At 35.8% G+C, this 19,563-nt stretch overlaps 1 protein-coding gene across 1 annotated transcript in view; it reads left to right on the top strand.

Moving 5' to 3' along the window:
- Positions 1-19,563, top strand: part of plppr5a (phospholipid phosphatase related 5a) — a 63,920-nt gene that overhangs the window by 25,042 nt on the left and 19,315 nt on the right. Inside the window, exons 2-4 of the mRNA XM_056474056.1 lie at positions 3,022-3,154; positions 9,655-9,905; positions 18,234-18,410. Of these exons, the coding sequence (XP_056330031.1) occupies positions 3,022-3,154; positions 9,655-9,905; positions 18,234-18,410 (561 nt within the window). The remainder of the gene's footprint in view (positions 1-3,021; positions 3,155-9,654; positions 9,906-18,233; positions 18,411-19,563) is intronic.

Consider the following 19,563-nt stretch of genomic DNA (forward strand, 5'->3'; position numbering starts at 1 on the left):
TAATTATTTTGAACGCATGGAAAAACAATATTATTCCTGGCTTTGTCTGTGCATGTGCATATGCGCCTGCAGGATTTTATTCCAAGGTACGCACAAATCCAGCACTGCCCGCTGCTTTTCCAATCATGTCAAGAAACACGGATGCTTACTGTCAAAGACATTATTCAAGGCCATTCGCTATGACATAATTTGTTTCCTTTTTAATTTTAATATTTCGTTGAAATAAATGTAATAAAAGCAAATCAGCACCAAGGACACATCAGACGCTCAAGACGTAATCTTTAAAATTATGACATTTAAAAAATTGCAAATATATGAAAAAAGTTTGTAATACAAAACATTTAGTGAAGCATTAATTAAATCCTCACTTTCCACTGACTGAAAATCATCTATATACCTATATACCTATAATACATCTTTATATGTAATACAAATCTTTTTACATTTAATAAATGCATAACTCTATATTAATATATTACTCCAGTGATTGAATAGTATTTATTTGCTTAATCAAATAGCCATTACTGTTTAACTAATTATTTTTATTTATATAATACGAGTACCAAAACTACACACATGTTAAAATGATTGTTACGATATAATAATGAAATAATGACTGAAATAGGAAACTCTAAACTGTTCACAGATGGTCTCGCAAAATTTACAGTAGGTGGCGATAATGCTCCTGACCGTCATTAACCATATATGGTTCGCCCCTGCCTAGATCGTGTGTCCTGGATTGTGTGTGCTGAAACGTGTGTGGGTAAAAAACTGAAAAAAAAAAAAAAAAAAACGGCGAGTCTACAGTTGGATATATCTCAAAACAGGTGCTACGCCATAATCACGCACCGCCTCATTTGTGCGAAACGTGCTATTCGCATCTTTGTATTGACTTAACATGTAAGTCACTCGCACTTGATGCTTCATCCGTGTCTGGTGTAAACCATAGACTGTAAAATATATGGACGTAGTATCCGTTATGTCACCCATAGGTTTCTGAAAAGCGCAAATGAAGCTACAAGTAGGCCATAGATATATACATTAGATGTCGCCTACCCTGTTGTTGTCTATTGGAAAAAATGCGTCAGTAGAGCCGCCATTTTAGTACAGGGTAGCACTCCTTTGAAATGAATGCGGGACCAAGCTGCAGTGGAGGACTGTGGGCATCCAGAGCCAGAGAAATACAAATATACACATATATCTATGATCGGGAGTTTTCCCTGAGGTCAGTATGCAATTTTTTTCTTAATTACGAAACGTATAATTTTACATCACTTTTCTACATTGATCGATAAGTGATCGCGCAGGCATTCCTGACAAAAAGCGTGTGTTGTGTTGAGCTACAGACACCCGCTGGCATTTTGCTTGGACCTGGCAGACATACTTTACTTTGGGAGAAACGCTTAATACTCTACATGCGACTTGTTTGTGTTCTGACCACATGTGCTTGGTTGTACACTATATCAATAAAGTGTTTAGACTTTTAAAAACACTGCTGTAATATACAGAGCCACTAAACATTGTTCTTATGATGTTTTTCAACAGGAAGAAAACTCGAAATACGTCCAAATACTTCAATTATAGTCTGTGTTAGTAAATGCAAGACTATTAATGAAATCCAGGCATAACACTGTATGACAACGCTTCAGATGACAGTTCTAGATCCTACAGCTAATCAATCTGTCAGATTCTGGAGTGCATTCAAGTTCTAAAGAACATTATAAATGATTAATGATCTTAAATAAAACAAATACATTTATAGAGATGGTATATAAGTATATAATTTCACTCACCTGGGAAACGGAGGCCATGTGAATGGTTTGTGAGCACAATTAAGTCCACACATGCATGCCATATCATCTGATAATTGTAGGAAATAATCCCAAAAGACAATTGACTGTGTAAAGAAACATTAACCAAAACAAAAATACGATGTATATGCCGAGTTCATCGGCTAATTAGCCGTTATCAGCTGAGGTGACGAGACAGGAAGCAGCGAGACCTAGCTGTCACTCAAGTGGCCACGCCCTTAATTATGCAGACTTAATATAACTTAACAAAAATGAAATGGATGAGTTATAAAAAAATTCACCCCCTCACAGTTGTCATGAAGGTTCATCATGGCTATATACACCAAAGCCATCTTTTGTACCAGGCTGTAAGCGTGTTTTTATCAGCTGTAAAAATGGCCAATTTCCCATTGCAGTCAGAAATTACCTGGACTTCCTGAAGCCAGCCCCCCAAGGCGAGTCGATGAATTGCAGTTTTAGTTACTTCCGTATTGGCTTCCCGAGGGAGAGCGGGAGGTTGCCGCTTGGTGTAAACCATAGACTGTAAAATATAGGTGTAAACGCAGCACTAGACCTAGTGCCAAAGCTATATTTCTGCTGGCAAACTCCTTATGCATACAAAAGTCACATTTGGAAATGTAAAATGGTTTCTCCTACTGACACACACATTATAGCAAAAGATAACTGACTTAAGACCATTTTTAGCTGGTAAGATATTAGTGTGTGTATACATGGCAACTAATAGATCGATTTAGATTAAAAATGGATTCAAACTTTTTGATAGGCTATATCAAACTGTCACAAGCACAACCCCATAGCCTTCCACATCTTTATTTCCTCAATCCCTTCCAGCACTAATTGCGAGTGTTCTATCCCCTTCATACTTCCTTTGACCCTCCTGTTCCCTGCCAGTTTGACAAAATCAAGTTCAAGACCTTGCTGGGAACTGGCATCCGGCCGGCACAAAATCAGACTTCTAATCATTTCCATTGTGTTCATGAATTGGTCTTTATGCCTGTTCCGGTGTTACAAATTGCTGAAATACAGCCTGGTTCTCGATTTTGTCTTCAAGCCCAGAGAATTAAATTTTAGCTTCTCTTAGATCTTAGATCAAAGTAAAGATCAAGAAAGAAGCAAAAAAAAAAAGGAGATAGGAAAAAAGAGAAAGTCAACAAGTGAGTTGTTCCATGAAAAGCCTCTCGTTTGACTTTTGCTGCTGTTTTTTCTGCAGATTACAGTGACAGAGTCCGTGCTCTTCTTGCTGCAGTATGTCTCTGAGGATCTAGACAACCGAGAGAAGATCATTGTGATGGGCGACTGTTGTTACCTCAACCCTCTGGTCCGAAGGACATTTCGCTTTCTTGGTATGTGTTCTCAGACTGAGGCCCGCTAATTAGGACAAATGTAGATTCAGATTTCTTCCTTTCCTTGTGCATTTGCGCATGCAGCAGAAGAAAAGGCGAATCGAGATGTCAGACACACATACAGTACTTGCAAGTTCCTTGTGCGGGGCAGACGATACCCTCATGGTTCATGTCAAAGCATTCTCTTCAATAATTTAAAATATTTCTTCTGCAGAGAGGAGTTGAAGCGGAAAACTATGGGATATTTCTTGCTCTGATATTATGTTTATCTTCCACATTTTTGGAGTCTTGCAGTACCCTGCTCAATGTGATATTTCACTTAGTATCTTATTATAAACTTACATAGCCACGAAAAATATATATGCTTGTATTTTTTCAGTATTTTAGCTGTTTTCAATTAATTTCTTTTTGACTAAACCACCGTCGACAGAAACAGCTGTTTTGTTTATTTATTCCCAGAGTGCATTCTTGAAGCGTTGCCATGTCCATTTATTATGAGCAAAACTTATTTAGCGTATTTGGGCTTGGCTAAGATTTCCGGTTATGAAGGTAATAAAGTATATGATGAAGTTTATTATGGCTGTGTGCTTATCTATATCTATATTTTTATAGATAATGATGAGTCAAGACACATCTTAGTCTCTGTGATTTGATTTCTTATTAATATTAATACTAATATTTAATTAATAACTTGTGTAATCACGCTGCATGTGATTTTTGTAAATCATATTCAAATAAAGTTTTAACTCCCTGGAGATAATTCAGTTGAACATCTTTGTCAACAGTGCTGTGGAAAGTTACTTTTGAAAGTAATGCATTACAATATTGAGTTACTCCCCAAAAAAGTAAGTAGTTGCTTTACTAAGTTACTTTTTATGCTACTGTAAGTTACTTTTAAGTTACTTTTGCATAAATTTTTTATATTGGGTGCATGGCTTGACCTCTTTCAGAACTTACAGGGTTTTTTCTTCTTTTTTTATAGAGGAGCTCTGCAATTAACAATGCACGTTAACAATGCATATGTAATTTAGGATAATGTTATCTTTTGAGAACTTCCCCAGAGCTTTACATGCCGTATATACAGATTAATGACAGTTTAAAGCAATGTGTTTGCTACTTTTGTACTTTTTGTCTTATTAGTGAAGTAAAATCACTGTCTATTGAGACTATCACCTTTGCCTGTTCTTCGATGTGTTCAGAATAATGAGAAAAGGTCCATTGCAGAAATCTAAGGCTCTGCCGTCTTTTTCTGTTCCTGCATTCTCTCATTGAGTGCGTGATTCAACATGATAATGTTAATTTTAATTCAGCAATTTATTTGTTTAAAGCTATTTAATGACTCACATTTTTAAAAAAGTTACTCAAATATTATGAATAATTTGTTAAAGTAATGCATTACTGTATTAGTTACTTAGAAAAGTAAGTTTGTTATGCAACTTGCATTACTTGTTATCCCCAACACTGGTTGTAACCAAAAATCCCTGTATTTCTTTGTCTAGCTAAACAAAACTTTGCTCTCTTGTTCAGATATTTTGCAAAACATTATATAGCAAACATGTACAGCCATACATAAATTAGTTACATCATGCAATTACAATTTTTAACTTTAATGTGTATATTTATCTTCATAATAACATATTAAATCATATTTATGAGAGCAAGCAGTTACTTCAGTAAATAAATCCCATTTTTGGAAAAGTGTACCTGTATACCAGTCTTTACTAACATTTATATAAAAAAATATATATATTCAAAGCAAATCTCATTCAGATCAGTTCAATTCCTTATTGTAATATTTAATAAAAATATGAAAAAGTTACACTGTGTGGTTTGGGACAAACATAATGTGCTTTCAAAAGATAATTTTGACTACCGACAGAGTTAAAATATCAAAATAGAAACAAAAACATACACAGTATATGAGTACAGGATTTTACAAGTTTTTAAATCGCAAGCAGCTCTAAACAAATCTCCTTTTGAGATGATTTCTCAAGTAGACTTATTGATTATTTTATTTAAATGTTTTTATCATAAATTTAAATCAATGTAATGAATGAAAGTAAATTTAGTTTTTTGTCTTCCAGTTGATATTTCCACTGCATGAAAAAAACTATTGTATGAAATTGTGAATGATCTGCTTGTGTTAAAATATTTCTGTTCTACTGACATCTGTTATGACACACACTCAAAATATTACAATATTACCATGCAATGATCCTTTTTATCTCTACAATTAATAAATCCACTTTACCCTCCAACTACTCTTCAGCAGCTAAGCAATGGAAATATACAGAGAGATCACAATAACAGAAAACAAAAACAAATTTCGAAACATTTTGTTTTGTTGGGAAATAATGTCTAGCCTACAAACCTAATAGATCACTCAGATCTTTAGGATAATATAAACAAGAAATTCCAAGAGTTCATTCAAAGCAGGGTGAATCGGCTTTCAGTAACTACGCCCCTCGCTGCTGAAATCAGCTTCCAGAAATGATCAGATGTGCTCCAACATTAAGCACATTCAAATCAAGACTAAAAACACATCTGTTTAGCTGTGCCTTTACTGAATAAGCACTGTGCTACGTCCGACAGATCGCACTATTATGTCTTTCTTTTCTTTTTCATTATTTTATAACCTGTTTTTAACACATTTTAATCTGTTTTTTTTTCTGTTCTTAATCATTTTTATTATTTGTTTTTATTTTCTTATACTTGTCTCTTTTATTTCTGTTTATGTAAAGCACTTTGAATTGCCACTGTGTATGAAATGTGCTATATAAATAAACTTGCCTTACCTAGACTAGAGGTGTAGCCCAGATATTTGGGCTCTATGCAAAGACAGTGTATGGGCAGGAGAGTGGCTTTCCCATTAGTTTTGAACCATGCTTTTTATCCCTTCTTTAATCAAATACTATTATTTAGTAATTCCTGACAAATCACTGAGATAAAACAAGGACTTATGTTCACACAATTGACATGTTTAGAATGAAATAAGAATGTTAATCATTTGCTTTCAAACTTATTATCAGTTTTAGGTACACAAATGTAGACTAATGTTATTGTTATAATGTTATAACGATTATTATATTTTTTCCCCAACTTTATATAATTTTATAGAATATATATTTATACAATATAGATGGAAAGTAATCAAGGATCCAAAATGATTTACACCCAAATAAATGTATATATTTCAACTCGCTAACATTAATAATGTTAACACGCAACACAACATTGCGATGTTCTCACCGGCTGCTGCCTTAAGAAAAACTAAAGTTATTTTCCTTTATCTTATTTCCTTATTTCTCCTCCCTTTCTTTTCTTTTTTTAGCAACCCAATTTTTGGGGACATTTTTGGATTATTGCTTTTATTTCAAACTCAGATCAAAACACTTGACTCTTTAGCTCCTCTCCGCTAAAACCACTCTCCCTTCCAGCCAATAAGCATTCAGCATAATTCCTAAATAATAAATGCAATCATTCAAACTTGCATTCACACTGTGCTTGAATATGAAAATCGTCAATGCAGATATGTGAGTTTGTTGACAAGCCCGAAGCTTGTTAAAGTAGCTAGATACAAGCCATTCACTCAATATGACAACAATATTTCAGTATCTTCAAGGGCAGCCAGCCCAGGGCCCCCTACATTTCAGGGCTCTATATACACTCAGTGAATATTTCGCACGATTTTAGGACACCCCTGAGAGCGATACACTAAGTCTAACAAGGGATAATCCGAGTACTGCAACTACTTCTCATTTAGTAAGTAGAGTACTAATTGAACACAGTTTAGAGCGGAAATTGGTTGTCACTACAGTAAATGAATATGCTGTGTGTGTACAGAATGGGATTCATCTATAAATGGTGAACTGGCAATGATTTTAACGTTGACATGGATTTATAGACTTCATTACAGTGTGTTTAAATGTGTACAGTTGCTACCTCTAAAACGTCACAGTGTGTTTGGGGCCCCAAATGTTCACTGCTACAGTACTGTTTGTTTGTTTTTGAGAAAATTGCAGTGAATTCATTGAAAAAGTGGCATTTCAGCTCAAAACCTGATTCATAATAATTACAAACAACCCAGAAAACATATTAACAGGCAGTAAATTTGCCAAAATATTCAAGTAAATTAATTTGAATTATTTTCAGCTCAGCCATTTCTTCTGAGGCTTGTTATAGAATGTGTGTTCGATGTCCTCAGTGTGAACCCTTCAAAATTTTATCTTGAAACAAACACTCTAACTGTACTAATGCTGTAAGTGTTTGAGAGAGCTTTTCTGGATTGTTCTAGCACAGCATTGTGTTAGCATTTAATTACAAAACCATATGATTAGACTTGAGGTTTGCAAAGATCTCAGCTGAAATTCAGTGCTGTGGTTAAATGCGAGGTTCTCTGGAGCAAAATGATTGCGTGTGTTAATGTGGGGGCCGATGGAGGAGCTGTGTGAGTAAACTGACAGCCCATTGTAAACTAGTTTCAGTGTGCTGCTTCTCCGAGCTCAGCTCATAGACAACATTCGATGTGACAAAGCTGCCCACGCTTACATTAAGATATGAGTCCTGCTCTTCTGCTTTCGTGCCCAATATGCTTGGATGTAAGAAAAATGTAGATTTATGCAGCCTTGAATGGGATGTTGTTTTCCATGATGTGATTTCAGTTTGACTACACTTTGAGTTTTTTTGGATTTGTGTCCTTCTCATGAATAGACATTATAGTAATTATAAAGAAATTCATAGTAATTAAAAATGGGTAAGAATTGATTGATTGATTGAATGATTGATTGATTGATTGATTGATCCAAAATTATATTTCATTTAAGAAAGGACTCAAATGTTTTAAGAAAGTAAAACATTTAAGAAATGGACTCACATTAATAATGTTACAAATAGTTTATACACTCACCGGCCACTTTATGAGGTACATCTGTCCAACTGCTCGTTAACGCAAATTTCTAATCAGCCAATCACATGGCAGCAACTCAATGCATTTAGGCATGTAGACATGGTATTCAGAATGGGGAAGAAAGGTAGTTCAAGTGACTTTGAACGTGGCATGGTTGTTGGTGCCAGACGGGCTGGTCTGAGTATTTCAGAAACTGCTGATCTACTAGGATTTTCACACACAACCATCTCTAGGGTTTACAGAGAATGGTCTGAAAAAGAGAAAATATCCAGTGAGTGGAAGTTCTGTGGGCGTAAATGCCTTGTTGATGCCAGAGGTCAGAGGAGAATGGCCAGACTGCTTCCAGCTGATAGAAAGGCAACAGTAACTCAAATAACCACTTGTTACAACTGAGGTATGCAAAAGAGCATCTCTGAATGCACAACTCGAACCTTGAGGCAGATGGGCTACAGCAGCAGAAGACCACACTGGGTGCCACTTCTGTCAGCTAAGAACAGGAAACAGAGGCTACAATTTACACAGGCTCACCAAAATCAGACAATAGAAGCTTGAAAAGATGTTGACTGGTCCGATGAGTCTCGAATTCTGCTGCGACATTCAGATGTTAGGGTCAGAATTTAGCGTCAACAACATGAAAGCATGGATCCATCCTGCCTTGTATTAACAGTTCAGGCTGCGAATCAAGCATGAATCATCTCAGACATGTTCTTGAATATGACAATGAGTTCACTGTACTCAAATGGCATCCACAGTCACCATATCTCAATCTAATAGAGCACCTTTGGGATGTGGTCGAACAGGAGATTCGCATCATGGATGTGCAGTCGACAAATCTGCAGCTACTGCTATCATGTCAATATGGACCAAAATCTCTGAGGAATATTTCCAGTACCTTGATGAATCTATGCCATGAAGGATTAAGGCAGTTCTGAAGGCAAAAGTGGGTCCAACACAGTATTAGTAAGGTGTACCTAATAAAGTACAAAATAAATGCTGTTCTTTGAAACATTCCATCAATTAAAGTTTCCACAAAATGTCAAGCTGCATACAGACAATAATAATAAATGTTTCCTCATCACCAAATCAGCACATTCAAATGATTTCTGAAAAATCATGCAACGCTGAAAACGGGCGTACTGTAATCATATAAAATCAATTTATAAATTTTAAAAAAGATATTATAAACTTTAAAAATGTTTTACAGTACTACTTTGATAGTTTAAATGAAGCCTTAAAGGGATACTTCACATAAAATTTAAATTAAAAAAATATATTATTTATTTTTTGTTCTGTTGAACACAAAAGAAGATATTTTGAAGAATGCTAAAAACCTGTAACCATTGACTTCCATATTAGGAATAACAAATCTATGGAAGTGAATGGTTACAGATTTCCAACATTCTTCAAAATATATTCTTTTGTGTTTATCAAAACAAAACAAATACAAAAAATGGGTCAAGGGTGAGAAAATGATGACAGATTTTTCTTTTTTGGGTGAACTATCCCTTTAATGAACTTGGACTTCTTTCAAAAACATTGAAGCACAATACAATTTAAGATTCCACTGCTAAAACATTGTCTTGTGTTCTTTCAGGTGTGTATGCATTTGGCCTGTTTGCCACAGACATATTTGTAAAAGCCGGGCAGGTGGTGACAGGAAATCTTTCCCCATACTTCCTGACGGTGTGCAAACCCAACTACACAGCACTGGGGTGCCAACAGGTGGTGCGTTTCATCAACCAACAGGACGCCTGCACTGGCAATGAAGATGATATCTTACACGCTCGCAAATCCTTCCCATCCAAAGAGGCGGCCATCAGCGTTTATGCAGCTCTTTATGTTGCAGTGAGTAAATCTGACATATTGTATACACATAAACTAGAGAGGGGTACTTTAATTTTCCCTGGTTCATTTTCAACTAAACTGCAAAAGCTACATGAAATAGAAACTTTCACAAACCCAAAATAAACTTTGTTGTTTTAAATCAATTTTATTCTATGTTTGAGTTTTAAAGAAGCTTTTCACTCATTATACAATCTACTTTGCACTTTATTTGGAAAATGTTTCATCTAAGCAGGATTTGAAAATAATTACTTGCAAAGCAATAAAACAATTTATGAATCAAAGCCCACCAAGTAAGCTACAGCAGTGTGTTTATTTGCTTTTCCCAACATAGAAGATTTTCACTTGCATTTTGTGCAACTGGCAAGTGCTGTTTTATAGCCAAATTACTAAACATTTGCACCAGCTCAACCTGGTTTTTGGCATTAAAAATCTGAAAAAAAAAACAAACCATGCTCATTGGAAATACATTCTTCAGCCTACTTTTTTTTTGTAAAACATAAACCCCTCACTTAAAGTACGTTGTGTTGTACGTTTCAGATTTATGACCTTCTTTCATTCATTCATTCATTCATTCATTCATTCAATCATTTTCCTTCGACTTAGTCTCTTTTTTTATCAGGGGTCGCCACAGTGGGATGAATCACCAACTATTCCAGCATATGCAACCCCGTAAACCTTAAAGTTTTTCCTTGATTTTGTAGTTTTACCTTGCTTTTATCTTTTTTGTGGAATCGCGCTTAACAAGACTCAAGAACCCAAGAGCCATGCATCCAAGTACAGCACTGTATAAAGTGAACTACTGAGCAAAATGACCAAACAAATGAGGCAAGTATATTTGATTACAAATCAAAGACACCATTAAGTTGTTTTGTTATATTTATTTGTTGTTGTTCAAAATAATGGCACAAAAATAATCCTTTATTCATTGATAATAATCCCTATAATATAATTAGTGTGAATAAGAACAAAAGTCAATGGTGTCTTTCTTCCCATTAGCGTTCATTTTACCTAAAAACAGCAGTCAAACATATGTTTAAGTAATTTTTTGAGGTTTCACAAAAAAGTAGGCTGAAGCATGTATTTTCAATGAGTCTGTGTTGAAAAACCTTATTAGTGACACTAGTGGCCATTAAGTGAACTGCAGCAAGAAAATTATAGACGAATTACCATGTTTGCAAACTTTCAGGATGTGAGTTTGTTGTTGTCTTAGAAATAAGTTACTGTATACTGATTACATATTATTTATATTATTTACATAATGCTTTCAGCATATTATAACAGCTTGTCACCCAATGATAAGCACAGTTGTTCGGCAAAATTAACATTAAAGTCCATTTGTGATAGCACCCTCCCAATAGATATTGGATAAGACGAAATGGTCAAGCATCCAGCCCCAAATATACAACTATCTCATTGAAACACTAAGTGTTTTTACAAGAGAGAAGTTAAAGGTCTACAAGTCTTTGGATGCCAACAATTTTATTCTGTGTGGTCATGTGCAAGAAATCATGTTCCATGATTACCAGGTTCAAAACTACACCTGTACGTTAGTGCAGGGTATGTGAACTTACACTTCTACGTTTCATTCTTAGCATTCATTGTCCGCAATTTAATTAACCATATTTAACTGTTTTTGCTGAAATCATTGCTGCAATCTAAAACGAGTAATGTGTATGATTCAGCATAGCGTGAACCTGAAATGAAATGAGAACTGTAGAGTCGAGCATATTTTATTTAGGTCATCACTCCATTCAGCTCCCTTATAGCCAAAGACGTCTGCGGTTGGCATTAAAAGCAGTGTGGTGTATGGTAAAAGTTAAGATTTCTCAGACTTTCTCGGACGCGAATTTGGCATCCTACCGCACAAAACGACATGTTTGCTATTGCAACCAGGAACCCATGTGACGTCATGTGTGATGTAGGTTGGTAATTCCTCTATTGCTTGTGCTCGCACTCATCCACACCTAACATAGAAGAGGCTGAACGTAATTCAGGATTCAATTCAGATATACTCACACCAAAGATCTTTTTCATTCTTTGTTTAAAAGTAAACAGATGGAAATACTTTTGTAGTGATAGAATAGGTAACAAACACACCATTCATGATAGTTTGATTATGAACTATTACATTTTATGATTTTGAACTATTACAGAATATACCTATTACATTTGAGACTAACACTTTATACTGTACAGTATGTCTGGATATGTCAGAATAGTTTGAATCAATGCCATGTTGGAATGACACATTTTTCTTTACATTATCCTGAACATTGTAAACATTAGTAATGATGGTCAAGAGGATGATGAAGAGGAGCTGCTGCATCCATGTTCTTTCATTTCTGTATGTTCTGTAGAGACTTCCATTTTCATCAACATTTTTATGGAATTTCTCACAATAAATTTGACTTGTTTATCAAAGTTTCCATGTATGTAACATTCTCAGAAAGGTATGTATGCTTAGTAAAACTAAACTGTAGTTTGCACAGTACATTACTGATAATTCAAACTTCAAAATATGAAGATGCATATATTGTGTTTAGATTTTCATTTTTTAGCATCTTCTATTTTTTAGTGTGAAGATTAAGTATGTGATTTACACAGAAAGGATATTGCTCTAACACCCCATCAGCTTCTGACAAGAGAGAAGCTTTTTATATTTCATACTTAAGTATTGATCTAAGCATGAATTGGGTTTTCTAAGTGGCACTATTTTTTATCAGCATAAAAAGCCATTTTTCCATTTATTCTTGAAGTCCAAAAAGCTACAAGGCTCATCTCAGCCACACAGCACTCATTTTGGCCACAGAAAATTGATTTTCATTTTCCATCAGCTCTCCCAAGGTCTTTAAGTTGCCTTGCCTCGCTTTCTGATTTTCGATCATGTTAACATCTGGAGTGACCTGTTAGATTTGATGCGGTCTCAGGGTTTTGTAGAAATGCATCTGCATCACAGTCAGATCCATTAGACGCTCAGTATTGTCACGAGTATGTGTACCGTACATGGCATACTTCACATTTTTTGGCAAAGCCAGAAATGTTTGTGGAGCAAGAGCAGGAAATAAATAATTAAAAAGGGAGGATGTAGGTACATATATCACCTAGCAACCTTGAAACCTTAATCATGCCAATCAGATTAATTACTCTGCATGACACTAATCATTAAATAAATTAGAAATGTTTTACATTATAAATAGGCACATTTGATGCAGCTTCAAGGCAGATGTTAAGAAGTCAGATGTTAAATTGGTCTTCTAGGAGATTCTTTTAATGATTCTGTGACACTAATAAAATAAATAACTTCCCTGTAGACAAGGGGAAAAAACTTTCATCTGTCATTTCCAAATGGCATGGTGTCATACTGTAGTTGGATGAGAGGAAAATCGATAGATCTAGCCTGCCTGAGGGCTGCTTTGTTACTTAATTGCCTCGTTTTGCTTGTGATGAAATCTTAAAATGGCACTTCACCTGAACATGAAAATTCTGCTACTATTTACATGCTCACTCTTGTTTTAGTTTCTTTTGCTGTGGTCTTTGTCCATTGTAAAACAACAGTGCATTTACAGTCTCAGGGCCAGATATAACAACTTGCATCAGTGAAAGTGGTCTTTTTGTCATTAAAACAATAATATCAAAATTTACAAAACACGTAGCACAAAAAAAAAGACGTGAACACAGCTATGGACTCAGCTATTTGCTCATCTGACCATACTGAATATGCATTTGTAGAAGTTTCCAGGTCATTTTATGGGAGGAGAGTATTTAAAGAACCCTATTTTTCACTTTAAAAGGTCATATTTTGGTTTTGGGGGTCTCCAACAACAGGCTGATATGCATGCAATCAAAAACACACTTTGATTGTCTTATAACATGCATTTATTTTTACCTAATTATCCCAACGGCTCACATATGATTTGTTTAGCGACTCATTTGTTTCCAAACCCCTCCTTACCGCGAAGCTAATCTACGCTGATTGGACTGATGACACAGTCTGTTGTGATTGGTTGACTACGTTCAGCGTGAGATGGAGAGAATTGCCCACCACTGAGTAGCAGAAAGAATTTGAGAGGCCAATGCAGGAATGTAATAAAGCACTGCAGTTTAACACCAGCATATTCCTCTACTCTTTAACCTAACCCCAAGTAACAACAACGACACACATTTAGTTCATTAATCCACACAGTGGCAAAACTATTTTGAAAACTGACCGCGCCGCATGTGTGTAGGAACAGCTGATGGTGGCCATAGCAAAGGCAAAGAGCAGAGGATCACGAGTTCAGAAACGCATTTAGATTGGTTAAGGAAGACTCACGTGTCACGTTTTTAATGTGGTTTTGGACACAAAATGTGAATAGTCCCGTACAGATTTAACCTGAGAGATACAGTTCAAGGACTGATCTATAATAGATACATGATTACAAGCCACGCGAGGCAATTACAACTTATTACACACAATTAAAAACATATTTTGCAAACTAGACAAAATGAGGCAACAATTTTAATTACTTTTAACACTTAAAAAATTATGTCTTAAATTTTGTGCTTGAAATGGCTGCAGTGTTGAAGTATTTCTTTTAGATAGTTATGTTATACTAGTTATAGTTATATTTTAAACTATTTTAGTCATGCAAATCTTATGTAGATTTTGTTGTTTTACAAATTGGTTATATGCACGGAAATGTTGTTCAGCCATTGAAATCTTCCGATGAAAGATTGATGTGACTATTTTCAATTTCATAAGAGACCTTTTACAGTATCCATAATGTAGATTTTTATTTAGTTTAACAACAAAACATAAGTAAATAGCACTATTCCGTCTAGCCTGCTTTACTGAGGTGAAGTTGGTTTTATATTCACATTGGTTTATTTTTGAACAATGACAACCTGTGACGCGCTTCCTATATTGTTTACCATGCTACTCTGAATATTCGGTCTAAGATAGCATGTAAGTATGGCTCAGTAATAAGTGTAATTCCTGCACGCCGCTGGCCAACCACTAAGCATACAGCAGTCGCTTTAGAACAAAGTGCACGAGAGAGTGTGACCAGTGATTCTTGCATGCATGAAATGTTGCACATTTTGACAAGTTTTGCTCGCTACACAACAGAAAACTTGCTAGATACAGTGCATCCGGAAAGTATTCATAGCGCTTCACTTTTTCCACATTTTTTTTAATGTTACAGCCTTATTCCATAATGGATAAAATTTATTTATTTCCTCAAAACTCTACACACAATACCCCATAATGACGATGTAAAAAAGTTTTTTTTTTAATTGTTGCAAATTTATTACAAATAGAAAAAACCTGAAAAATCACATGTACATAAGTATTCACAGTCTTTGCTGTGAAGCTCTAAATTGAGCTTAGGTACATTTTGTTTCCACTGATCATTCTTGAAATGTTTCAGCAGCTTAATTGGAGTTCATCTGTGGTAAATTCAGTTGATGGACATGATTTGAAAAGGCATACACCTGTCTGCATGAAGACAAAGGAATTGTCTGTAGACCTCCGAGAAAGGATTGTCTCGAGGCACAAGGCTGGGGAAAATTACAGAAAAGTTTCTGCTGCTCTGAAAGTTCCAATGAGCAGAGTGGCCTCCATCATCTGTAAGTGGAGAATGTTTGGAACCACCAGGACTCTTCCTAGAGCTGGCCGGATATCTAAGGTGAGTGATCAGGGGAGAAGGGCCAGACAGGGAGGTAATCAATAACCAGGCTAATACCATCTCTATAGTGAAGCATGGTGGTGGCAGCACCATGCTGTGGGCATGTTTTTCAGCAGCAGGAACTGGAAGACTAGTCAGGATAGAGGGAAGGATGAATGCAGCAATTTACAGAGACATCCTGAATGACAACCTGCTTCAGAGTGCTCTTGGCCTCAGACTAGGGCGACGGTTCATCTTCCAGCAGGACAATGACCCAAAGCACACCGCCAAAATATCAATGGAGTGGCTTCACAACAACTCTGAATCCAACTCTGAACTACTTGTGTGGCCCAGCCAGAGCCCAGAGCTAAATCCTATTGAACATCTCTGGAGAGATCTGAAAATGGCTGTACACCGTGGCTTCCCATCCAACCTGATAAAGCTTGAGAGGTACTGCAAAGAGGAATGGGCAAAAATTCTTAAAGACAGGTGTGACAAGCTTGTGGCATCATATTCAAAAAGACTTGAGGCTGTAATTGCTGCCAAAGGTGCATCAACAAAGTATTGAGTAAAGGCTGTGAATACTTATGTACATGTGATTTTTCAGGTTTTTATTTTTAATAAATTTGCAACACTTTCAAAAATATTTTTTTTTTTGGATAAAACAATTTTGGAATAATGTTGCAACAAAAAATGTGGAGGGTGACGCAGTGGCACAGTAGGTAGTGCTGTCACCTCACAGCGAGAAGGTCGCTGGTTCGAGCCTCAGCTGGGTAAATTGGCGTTTCTGTGTGGAGTTTGCATGTTCTCCCTGCATTCGCGTAGGTTTTCTTCGGTTGCTCCGGTTTCCCCCACAGTCCAAAGACATGCGGTACAGGTGAATTGAGTAGGCTAAATTGTCCGTAGTGTATGAGTGTGAATGAGTGTGTGTGGATGTTTCCCAGGGATGGCTTGCGGCTGGAAGGGCATCCGCTGCATAAAAACGTGCTGGATAAGTTGGCGTTCATTCCGCTGTGGCAACCCCAGATTAATAAAGGGACTAAGCTGAAAAGAAAATGAATGAATGAAAAAATGTGGATTAAGTGAAGCGCTATGAATACTTTGTGGATGCACTGTAAAATACAGATTTCGTTGAGAATTATAGTATTATAAAGTATTATTAAAGTTTTCTAACTGGCAAATGACAAGATATAGTGTGTTGTCTACTGCCATCTTTAAGGTGCACGTTTGTAATTTCAAGAGGTGTGGCTTTGGAAGGCAGGGAAGGGACCGTGCTTTCAAAGCTATTATGCTAAGGGTTAGCATTTTGGCATATCACCTCCTGCACCTTTAAACAACAAAAAACACTAAAAAGTCTGGAAAAATCAGATTCACTTACATAAGTACAAGCTAGAGTATACTTAAAGAGACAACAAGGATAAACAATTTCTTCACAGGTAAGCTGAACCCAAATTGTAACCACTAATATTAGATCTTTACTGTCAAGCCCCAAATAAAAAAAGTAAAATATTCTGTTCTCTAGAGTAATTTTAAGAATATGTGTCTTACAATATTTTATTTTATTTTTGTAATTCCCCTAGATGACAGTGGAAGTACAGATTTACACACTTTACCTTGAGGAGCTCTAAAGTAAACAATAGTGTAAGTAAGTGAGTGAAGTAAACCTGTACCCATACTCAAAATTGGTTCTTTGCTTTTAACCCATCCAAGTAAATAATAATATAATAATTATTCATTTAAAGCTTAATCTTTATATTTTTTCTGATTTATTCATGCATGTATGACATTTACTGACCAATAACCTCACATTGGATCGACCAATATCAAACCACAGCATTATAATGGAACTACAATGGACAAAACCAAATTCCAAAATGGAGTTTTATATTGATAAATGTCACAATAGAGAAATATGAATTCTTGCTGACCCCAAATATTTAGTCTTAAATCTGACCTTAAATCTTTAACAAATCTAAATATTTATTATTCACACACGCATTATTCACAAGTTGTGAACTTCAATGGCAGCAAAATTTTTAATAAATTAGTGTTGTGTTTACATTTTATTTAGACAAAAATATATAACATCATTATATCAGCATTATATCAGTAATAATAATTATATTTAAATGTCACAGAATCCACTGAATGTTTTAGATGTGAGCTTCCACTGGAGAACAGTTCAAAGGAAGCTTGTCCAATCAGTCTGAAAGCCGCTGGTGTTTCCTGCTCGAGACATTAAGATTTGTACTTGATCAAATCATCACAGTGAAATCACAGAGCCAGACACCCCACCACCAACCCACCATCATCCGCTTTCCTTTTTTCCCCTAAGGCTTAATCGAGGACAAATACCACCCGACTATAGTCCTCAAATGCCACCCTTCCAGTCAACGACAGTCTCTTAGATAAATTAAACCATGTAACTGAACCACGTAAATGTATTTCATTCGCAACATACTGTACCTGAATGTCACCAGTATCAGACACATTCAAAGATCCGCATACAGTAATTGGTGCATGTTAGTGGGCAGCATATTATTGTGAAAGTCAGTTAAAATGAAGCCTGTGTATCCAGACAAATAATGTACACACGTGAGCAGGGAATGAATGAACTATGAAAAGCGTTTACACAGAGGTTAGGATGAAGATGTATTACAGAGGGCTCTGTTTTGTTCCTCAGATGTACATCACTTGCTCAGTGAAGGCCAAAGGGACACGGCTGGCCAAGCCGGTGCTCTCTCTGGGGCTCATGTGTCTGGCCTTCCTAACTGGGATTAATCGAGTGGTGGAGTATCGAAACCACTGGGCTGATGTCATCGCTGGCTTCATCATCGGAGGAGCCATTGCTATTTTTATGGTGAGATCACACACACTGATAATAGAGATACAAATTCAGTTCATTTTTAAACGCATTATTGTTGATTCTTTTGATATTTACTCAATAGCATCAAGGGATTCTAACGTGCCTTTTGTCCATAATTATATTGTGAAGATGTTTTTTAACTATATTATGTTCAGTTATATTGATACAGACTATGGGCCCTATCATACACCCGATGCAAAAAGGTGCAAGACATGTTTGGAGCAAGTTGTTGCTATTTTCAAATAAGTGCAACCCTAATTTTTACGTTTTGTGCTATGCTGTTTAAATAGCAAATCCATTTGCGCCACTTTGTGGACCCATGGGTGTTCCGGTTCAAAAATGAGGTGTGTTAAGGCGCATTGTTGGGGTGTTGCTATTTTAAGGAACTGAAATAAACTGCGCCACTGACCAGCTAAAAGCTGCTCTAAAGTCCAGTGCAGAGCCGTTAGTTATGCGCCTATGCAGATCTAAAATTCGTACACATTGTTTAATACACCCAGGATATACAGCAATACACAAATATACATATGAAAAAAATAAAGGATTAAAATATTATAACATTTATTATTTTCTACATAAATATAAAAACCACTACCTCCATGACTTCTTCATGACGGGGGGATTATTTTCAGTTTATTCTTGACAATTTGCAGTGTATAATCTTATTATTATTAGAAGTATTATTTATTATATGCACATTTATATTTGCTTTAATAAAAACAGGTTTAGATAAGAATAGAATGTGTGTTTGGATATAACTTCGTTATTATTGTTCATTTATTCGTTCGCTGGAAATTAGAACTGAATTTAGAAATAGTTTTAAAACTAATCTTTGCGCTTAACAAACAAAATTAAATATGTAGACTAATGAATGTCCTCAGTGGAGTGAGTTTCCACAGTTTCCTAGTAAAGGAAGGAAGTAAAGAGTAAAAATAAAGTAAAGAGAGCGAATGGAGGAGACTCATTCTTTATCTTTGCTGCAGAAGGTCTGTTTAATTGTTTTCTCGCTAGTGAAGCATTCAGTTTTTCTTCTTACAAAGTCCGCCATGTAAATACCAAATGCCTGAGGAGCGATGCAACTGACTCTTAAAGAGAATGGGAGATGACAACCTGATTGGTTTAATGAATGTTATGCTCAAAACACACC

Source organism: Danio aesculapii, chromosome 2 (genome assembly GCF_903798145.1).
Source record: "Danio aesculapii chromosome 2, fDanAes4.1, whole genome shotgun sequence".
NCBI classification, from domain to species: Eukaryota; Metazoa; Chordata; class Actinopteri; order Cypriniformes; family Danionidae; genus Danio; species Danio aesculapii.